The sequence below is a fragment of the Chrysochloris asiatica genome, unplaced genomic scaffold (assembly GCF_000296735.1).
Source record: "Chrysochloris asiatica unplaced genomic scaffold, ChrAsi1.0 scaffold00004, whole genome shotgun sequence".
In the NCBI taxonomy this organism is placed as follows: domain Eukaryota; kingdom Metazoa; phylum Chordata; class Mammalia; order Afrosoricida; family Chrysochloridae; genus Chrysochloris; species Chrysochloris asiatica.
The window spans coordinates 32,107,661-32,116,410 of record NW_006408522.1 but is presented as its reverse complement, the minus strand read 5'-3'; the positions used below and the strand labels follow the sequence as shown (position 1 = coordinate 32,116,410).

The following is an 8,750-nucleotide window of genomic DNA, read 5'->3' as shown; positions in this document are numbered from 1 at the left end:
GGGGATTGTAAGCATGGCAATGAGACGATATACAATAGAATGAATGTAAAACTAATGTTCTCCCATGTAAACTATCACATAATTTACAATAAAACATTTAAGAAAAATAAATAAATAAAAGATGCAGCTGGATTTCAAATCTAAAAATAAAATAAAAAGGCCTGAAGCAAATATTTAATAGGTCAACATTTGTTAACACAGTATTATGGGATATTGGTGTCTGTTATATTCTAAAAATAAAGTCACATATCAGCAATTTTCTATGACCTCCAAAAGTTCTTAGAAACACTGACAAATGACTCTTTAATAAAAGTTACCAATTCCTTAAATAAATGGAGTTACTGACTTAAAGTCTTAAAGACTTTCAAAAATAATCTTCAATAATTACTCTATCTTGATTTAAAGTCCTTCCACTTTATAAATGAGCTTTGATTAGGAAGTCATTGTTGACCTTTATACAGACCTCGACCTTTTCAGTCTTCATTATCTGTTCTCTTCATTGCTCAATCTCCATGGGGTGGCAGCATTCTCCTTAGGCATAACATTTTCATTTGTGCACAGCAAGCCTTATATATAGACTTCCCCTCAAGATAAATAAGCTAGCTCTTTGAATTTCTCTTTATACACATGACCTGATTTCCTTGACTTGTGGCATTTCCAAAATCTCTGTAAAGTTTAAGCAATTCAGATTCTGTTGCACTCTTCATCATTTCTCTGAAGCAATTTTCTTTCCTGTCTAAGTAAGATGCCTAACACTTGGCCCTTTCTTACATTAAGTCCTTCCAGTTTTTTACTGAATGTAAAAGTCATGTTCTTGAAATACTATTACAATTTTATAGTAATGAGGGATGTAAAGAAATAGGATAGGACAAGAGTCTGTTCATAAATATGGGGCTGAAGAGAGATGAAATGTCTAAATTCATAGCTAACAAAGCAAAAACAGAAGCCTGACAGATAGCTATGAAATAAGTAAGGATTCATTTATATGTACTTCTGGGAGACGTTGGGGTTTGATGAGATATTCTCAGAAGCACTCCCCTGCTTTCTCTTCTCATATTCCAGTGCTTCATTTCCAAAGTAAACATCAGACTGTACACTAGGCTAAAGGGCAGTCTTAGGTCTGAACCAACGTGGAAAAAGGAAGCCGTGGAGGGAGCAAGAAAAGATGGGAAGGAGAAGGGGGAGGGGAAGGAAGGAAGCAAACAGGCAGTAGAGCAGGTGGGGGAGGGGAGTAGCAGTCAGGCAATTTTCTCAGAACACCTATGCTGAATCAAATCTAAAGGAGTAATGCTGTTGTTAAGTGTTGTTCAGTCGGTTCCAACTCATAGTTCAGACTCATCAACTCATAGCGACCCTGTATAGGTTTTCCAAGGAGCAACTGATGGGTTTGAGTTGTTGACCTTGTGGTTTGCAGTCCAGTGCTTATTCTACAGTGCCACACCAGTAGTACAATTCTGACTCACAGTGACCATGTATAGGGTTTGAACTGCTGAAAACAGTTGGTGCATTTGAACTGCTGATTTTGTGATTAGTGTGGTTAGCAGTCTAGTGCTTATCCTATAGCAAAACATCAGGGCCCAAAGGAGTAATGCTGTTGTTGTTCAGTGCTGTTGAGTCAGTTCTGACCCATAGCAACCCTGTACAGGGTTTCCGAGGAGGAGTGACTGGTGAGCTTGAACTGCCAACCTTGCAGTTCAAACGGCTTTGCAGTCTGGTGCATTAACCCACAGCGCCACACCAGGATTCCCAAAGGAGTTATTGTTGTTGTTGTTGTTATGTGCCATGGAGTCGGTTCCAACCCTGCATAGGGTTTCCAAGGCTGTAAATCTTTAAGGGAGCAGAAAGCTTCAATTTTCTCCTGCAGAACACCTGGTAGTTTTGAACTGCTGACCTTGCGGCTCGCAACCCAATTCATAACCACTATGCTACCAGAGCTCCTTAAAGGAGTAACAGAGAGGGTAAATAAAAGTGACTTCCTCTGCCTGTGTAACTTTATTCCTTAGACTTTCAGGTTGCATGCAGTAGCCCTCTAATTTCCTAAATCACCATACACTTGATGGAGGGCTCCATCAGTGGTGAAGGAAAAAGATCAACACAGATTCCAGGCAGGAATATTTCCAAAACTCAAATCACCAACCAATCTTCCATTTTCAACAGTGGACCCTTCACTTCCTTCTAAGCATACTGTCAAGTCGATTCCAACTCATAGGGACCCTATAGGACAGAGAACTGCCCATGGGGTTTCCAAGGCTGTTGGGAGTTCTGGTGTGGTGCTGTAGAATAAGCATTGGACTGCTAGCCATAAGGTTGGCAGTTCAAATCCACTAGCCACTCCTGGTGTGGCGCTGTGGGTAATGCCCTGGACTGCAAAGTCATTTGAACCATAAGGTCAGCAGTTAAAGCCACTTCTTGGAAACCCTATACAGGGTCGCTGTGGGTCAGAACCGACTCGAAGGCACTTAACAACAACAGTTGCTCCTTAGAAATCCTATACAGGTCACTATCAACTCAAAGATACTTAACAACAACAATCTTTATGGGATCAGACTACTTCATCTTTATCCCATTGAGCGGATGGATGGTGGGTTCAAAACACTAACGTTTCATTTAGCTGCCAAATGTTAATCACAGCTCCATCAGGAGTCCCCAGTGACCCTATTTAAAAAACAAAAACGAAAAACCATCACAGCCAGCGAATTGAATCTGACTCATAGCGGTCCTGTAGGGCAGAGTAGAACTGCTTCAGACAACTTTACCGTTCTCCCGCAAGCGAGCCAACATTGAGTCATCTGACTCCTAGCGACCTGGTATAGAGTCTCCGAGGAGCAACTGGTGGGTTTGAACTGCCAATCCTGTATCCTACACAGCAGGACTCCAGCAGATCCTATGTTGCTGTTAACTGCCATAGAGTCCGTTCGACCCATATAGTGCCCTATACATGCCCCTTATTCTGCCACCAGCCAGCTGCACTGCGGCCCCTATTCTCAGCATCAATTCTGTCATACTGCTTTCTTTCCCCAATTTGCTGTAAGGACTCTTCTTTGACACCCCTCACCACTTCTAACAGAAGCTCTGGTAGCGTAGTGGTTACGAATTGGCTGCTAACCTCAAATTCAGCAGTTCTGCTCCCGTAAAGATTTACAGCCTCGGAAACCCTGTGCAGGGTCACTATGAGTCGGAACCGACTCCACGGTACTTAACAACAACAACCAATTCTAACACTGATTTAACTGCTACCCACCCGCCCCCCCCCCAAATCACTGGTCAACAAATCCAGTTAATCCAACGAATCCCCCACTCACTAATCCCTCAGGATTAGCTAGTCCTTCAAACCCTCACATGAGTCACTAGGTAGCATGGTTTCTTTACACCCACTGCAATGACTGCCCGAGGAGCCTGAGGTCGTTCCTCACACCCGCCTTTGTAGGCTCACTTCCCCACACTAGCCGCCCCTGACCACGGTGGATATCGCTCCCACCGCTGCTCACGCGGATCTCTGTGTCCTGACTGTTGCTCTACTGACTCCACTCCCACACTTCGCTCAGTCACAGCTCCCCATGGTTGACGTGATCCCCGCTCTTCCTCACGTAGACCCTCACACACTCATCTACTCTCTCGTTGAACCCCTCCTCCGCCTTCTCCTCCCACAGCTCCGGGTCACGAATACCGCCCCAAATCGACTCCACAGCAATGGGCTTTGGTAGCCCGACTTTGCCCGCCCCCGCCTTCTCCGCCTCACTCTCCCTACGTTGACATTGAGGCCTCTCCGCTAGGCCACTTTCCAAAGCAGTCCCTACCTCAAACTAACTCGGGTTCTCCGCACTAACCGAGCCCCCTCCACCAAGCCCACCTCCTCAGATACCGCCCCCGGCCCCAGCCACTCCCCCACCGCCCCCGGCCCTCACTCACCCGCCTCTTTCTGCTTGCGCAGCCTAACCTGCCGGCAGCGACACCTGACAGCGACCCAATCAAAATGCGACTTCCCTGCGATGCTACCAATCAGCAGAGGGCGCGCACCGGCAACAGAATCAGGCTGCGTTGGCCGGTGCCTCCGTGCGGAGGAGGGCAGCCCCTACTGGTTCTGAGGAAAAAGTGCAATCTGATACTCCCCTTCCTCTGATTTCTTACTGCGTCGCCACAGCTCAGATGCTTGGGCTAGACACTGACGTTCCAGGGAGACAAACAGGGAGGGAAAGGCGAGATGCAGAGGAAGAGCTAGTGTCATTGCACCGTCTTAAGGGCAAAAGTAGTTTGTAAAACAAAATGGGGTCTGATACACGTAAAGACCCAATCTTAACAATGAGAATGTTAACTACTGTAAAGAGGAGTGGTAGGGAGACGGGTGAGAAAAATAGAAATAGTAAATTAAAGAAAGGAATAGAGAGGCTTGTGAGTATTTAGAAGGAGATAAGAAAATGAATGGACATAGAAGACGGGACAAGTTGATTCCTATCTCCACACCCACACCTTGCTTGTTCTCTACCCTCCAGATTTAGTGCCAGATAAACCTGATGTAAGAATGGAATTAAAAACCTAACTCATAGGGTACTGATTACATGAAAGCATTTTGAATATGTTTATATTGTTCTTGCTAGTGTCCTCAGATCCTCACTTGCTCAGGACACGTGTCACTGAGCCCCAAGTTCAGTTTCTTTGCAGTCTTAAGGATCTTACCACTTTTTGGTCTGGTGTCTCATTATTCTGAGCTCCAAGGCCTGCTGAAGACAGATGAACCTAACAACTGGCCCTAAGGGGATTAGATGCCTCCCTAATTCTTATTCAAGTTCATGCCCCCCTCCAGCAATCCTATCATTCAACATATTATTACATTATCTTCCAGGTAATTAACTCTTCTTCTCATTCCTCAGGAGTCATAGTGGCGCAGTAGGCTAAGCTTGGACTGCTTAACTGCAAGTTCCAAATTTTAAACCCATCAGCTGCTTTGAGGGAGAAAATGAGGCTGTCTGCCCTCATAAAGATTTACAGTCTTGGAAGCCAAGAAGCCATTCTACTCTGTCCTGTAGGATTGCTATAAATTGAAATCAATGAGATGACAGTGGTTGGTTCATTCCCCAAAAAGGTAGACTGAATTCCTAGTCATGAGCTGGAATAGTTCAATTCAATGCAGTGAAATACTATAAAGAAAAGCTCTCTCTAATTGTAAATCAAATGCCAGATGTATTACTTCTGTATGTTGTAGGATAATTATTATTTTTATTGATTGCTGTTACAGTATGTGCCTGTCAGAGGTTCAAAGTCTAAAAGGGAATTTGAAAAAATGTTCCTTAGTGGAGCTAGTATTCAAATTTTGGCAGCTACTCTCCAAATCTAAATAATTTCTCTATTTCTCGTTGTTGTTAAGTGCTGCCAAGTCAGTTCCAACTCATAATGACCCTGTGTAGGATTTTTGAGGAGCAGCTGGTGGGTTTGAACAGCTAACCTTGTGGTTAACAGCCCACTGCTTATCTTACAGTGCCACACCAGGAGTCCTATTTCTCTAAGCAAGTCTTATTTCTCTTAAATATGCTCCCTTCCCATCCCCCATCACATTAATCTTAGTGGTTACCCTCTTAATCAAGTAACAGCTGTACTTCTCTGGAAGATTATCTGCTTCCTTTATCTGGCTATACCAATCCAAGTAATTACTTTCACTTACTCACAGTTACTCCTTCACGTAGATAATAAGCCCTCACAGCAAAGGTAACATTTGCTACTTTTCCAAGAGTGAAGACATTCCATATAGAACTCTACCTAGTCACTGGTCAGTACTCTCTTACCAGAGGGTTTAGTTAAGTGCTGGACCCAGAACAAAGACAGATGTCTTTTAAGGAGACACACAAGTGAATGTAGAGGTAGGAAAAGGAACACAAGATGAGTTTGAAAAGAATGAAGGAAATGAGAATATAGGGACTGGGCTGTGTGTGTCTTATTAGTGGGGTCAAAGGACTACATGAAGGGAATTCCTTTTTCTTAAATACTCTCTCTTCAGATTTCCAAGTACCTTACTGTCTGTGGCTATACCAGGAGAGCTGAGAGAAGGGACTAAGGTCCACCCCACCTTAACTCATGCTCCGTACACGTACACTTCTAGTTCAGCTCTAGCATTCACTCCTTCCTGCCAGGATAAAGTCACAGGCAAGTCGTACTTGGAGCTGTATGGACAAAGCAAAACCATTACCATGGAGTCAGTTTTGACTCACAGCAACCCAGTATAGGGTTTCCGAGATTGTAAATCTTTATGGGAGCAGACAGTCTCATCTGCCTCCTGCAGAACAGCTGGTGGATTTGAACAGTCAACCTTGCAGTTAGCAGTTCAGTGTTTATCCTACAGTACCACCAGGGCTCCATTGTATGGACAAAGCCCTCTCAAATCTGAATATACACCTAGTGAGGGGAGAGGGAAGGAAAGAGATAAGAGGAAGGTGGAGATTCCCTGGTGACGTTATGCCCTTGGACACCCTTTGCCTTAAACTCTGGATTAAACATTAAGGAGCCAAGAAAGGGAAGATTGTGGCGCCTGGAGACCTGTGCCTACCTGTTCCATTCCCACACCCAGTCATCTCACCACACCCTTCACCTCACCTTATACTTTCCTCAGCCCAGGAACTGAGAACCATAGAAAGGGGGAAAAAAGGGAGGGGAAGAAGAAGTCCTTGCCCAACCCAAGTCCCACGCCCAATACAATCAACAGGTAAGCAGGCTTGCAGAGAATACTCAGAGGGAGTCCTGCGACTGAGCGGCAAACAGGTCTGAGCCTGGAAAAGACGTCAAAAAGAAGTAAAAGATCAAAGGTGAGGTAGGAATAGGTTAAAGTGTGAAGGAAGAAAACAAAAGTGGGGGGACCATGAAGGATGGAGGCAGGAAATAGCTGAACTTGGAGCAGAGTAGGTGGTGGGGTAAGGGTGGATGAGGGACAAAGCACCGATGGGGTAAGAGTTTATGTTTGTCGGTTCCTCTTAGGGAACCCTTCCCCAACCTTTTAAAAGGAGAGCACCGTGTGGCAAGTAGGCTCCTTGGTCCTCTTCCTGGTTCTAAGGGAAAGGTGACCTTGAGCCAGCGGGTGTCGTTCCCAGCGTCTGCCTCTAACCCTGTGCTTTCTCAATACCTCCCTCTAGTCTCAGTGTTTATTCCGCGGTTTCCGCGCGTCTGCCTCCCCTGGGAAGAGAGAGGGGTTGCCGGGGCAGGCTGCAAAGAGAGAAGCAGTTGGGCAATGACACTCTTTTACACCCACAGAGTAGATGACTCGGGTTTCCAATTAAACTGAGACCTTGGGGGAAGGGTGCCCCCTTAGGTGCTGTCCTCCACTTGGTGCTGAAATCCGGGCGATCACATCGTAGGTGGACCCCGGGCATCCTTGGCCTCGGGGTGCGCTCGGAGTCCCCTCAGTCACCTGGCGGGAGCTGCCCATCCCTCCCCCGCACACCTACCGCGGTGGCAGGCGGAAGGCGGAGCCTGCGTGAGCTCCACCCCTGGGGACTGCGGCTCTGGCCTCCCGCTCCTCCGCCCGCCTGCCAGCCGCTAGCTCATTGCGCCTCTCTTGCAGTCTGGTTGGTACCGGCTCCCACTCCGGATACAGCTTCTTCTCCAGCCCCCATTTCGGCTTTCGCGTCAGAACTGTTCCGGTCCTTGGCCCGCCGGGTTGCATCCTCCATCCCCATTTCTGACCTGCGCCAACTCCTGCTACCGGATCACGGTAGCCGGACCCTCAAGGCATGGCTGGTCCCTTCTCCCGCCTGCTGTCCGCCCGCCCTGGGCTCAAGCTCATAGCTTTGGCCGGGGCTGGATCTCTAGCCGCTGGGTTTCTGCTTCGCCCGGAACCTGTGCGAGCCACCAGTGAACGACGGAGGCTGTATCCCCCGAGGTATCAGTGTCAGAGGCGCGAGGGTGCGGGTGGTGGTGATGGGAATGATGCGGCGGCTGAAAATGAGGAGTGGGACAACAGAGAAAGGCAACAATCACAAAGGCCCTGTAACTTAGAGACTGTAGTCTGGAGATCTCAGTGAGATGAGGATGAGGGCCAAAACAACAATGCAAAAGCATCCTTGAGAACCTGTAACCGGCAGATCCCGCCCCCAAGACCAGTTACAGTCCTTTGAGTTCTGGCTGCACATACTTTGCTCAAATTCCTAATTGGGAGATCAGGAACTATCTTGTTTGTTCTCCTCCATCTCCCTTTGCTGCTTGTTCTCCCCCATTTCCTGTATTCTCCTGCTTAGTGTTTCTCCTCCCCCAACCCTAATGTTGTGTTCATGGGAGGAAACAACTCAGCAGATCAGAGAATTGAGCCAGCCAGCCAGAGGCAGCTAGAACTATTGGGAAAGGATAGATAGACCCTGGAGGCTATAAAGAGATTACCACTGCTTAGCCTTCCTCTAACCCTCCCTCCTGGCAACAGGACAGCTCCCAGCAGACTGCACTGAGTATAGGCCCCTGTGTCCTCCCTCCATGGTTATTGGGTACCCCCTCTCTAGCGCTGAGTACCCAGATCTCCGAAAGCACAACAACTGCATGGCCAGTCACCTGACCCCGGCAGTCTATGCCCGGCTCTGCGACAAGACCACACCCACTGGTTGGACGCTAGATCAGTGTATACAGACTGGCGTGGACAACCCTGGCCACCCCTTCATCAAGACTGTGGGCATGGTGGCTGGAGATGAGGAGACCTATGAGGTAGGGGGTCTCCAGAGTCTCCCTGGTGACCCAATTATCTTCCCAATGACCCCAGATCCTTTCCCTACAAAGACCCTTTA

General features: G+C 47.2%; 1 protein-coding gene across 2 annotated transcripts in view; it reads left to right on the top strand.

Annotated features, from left to right (window-relative positions):
• The first annotated feature begins 7,540 nt into the window (after nt 1–7,540).
• CKMT1B (creatine kinase, mitochondrial 1B) overlaps nt 7,541–8,750 on the top strand; it is a 5,123-nt gene continuing 3,913 nt past the window's right edge. The window contains exons 1-2 of one of the 2 annotated variants that reach the window (XM_006831715.1): nt 7,541–7,861; nt 8,472–8,670. In XM_006831715.1, the coding sequence (XP_006831778.1) occupies nt 7,713–7,861; nt 8,472–8,670 (348 nt within the window). In that variant the 5' untranslated portion in view covers nt 7,541–7,712. Of the gene's footprint in view, nt 7,871–8,387; nt 8,671–8,750 lie in introns of both variants that reach the window. The other variant, XM_006831714.1, reaches the window with a different exon arrangement.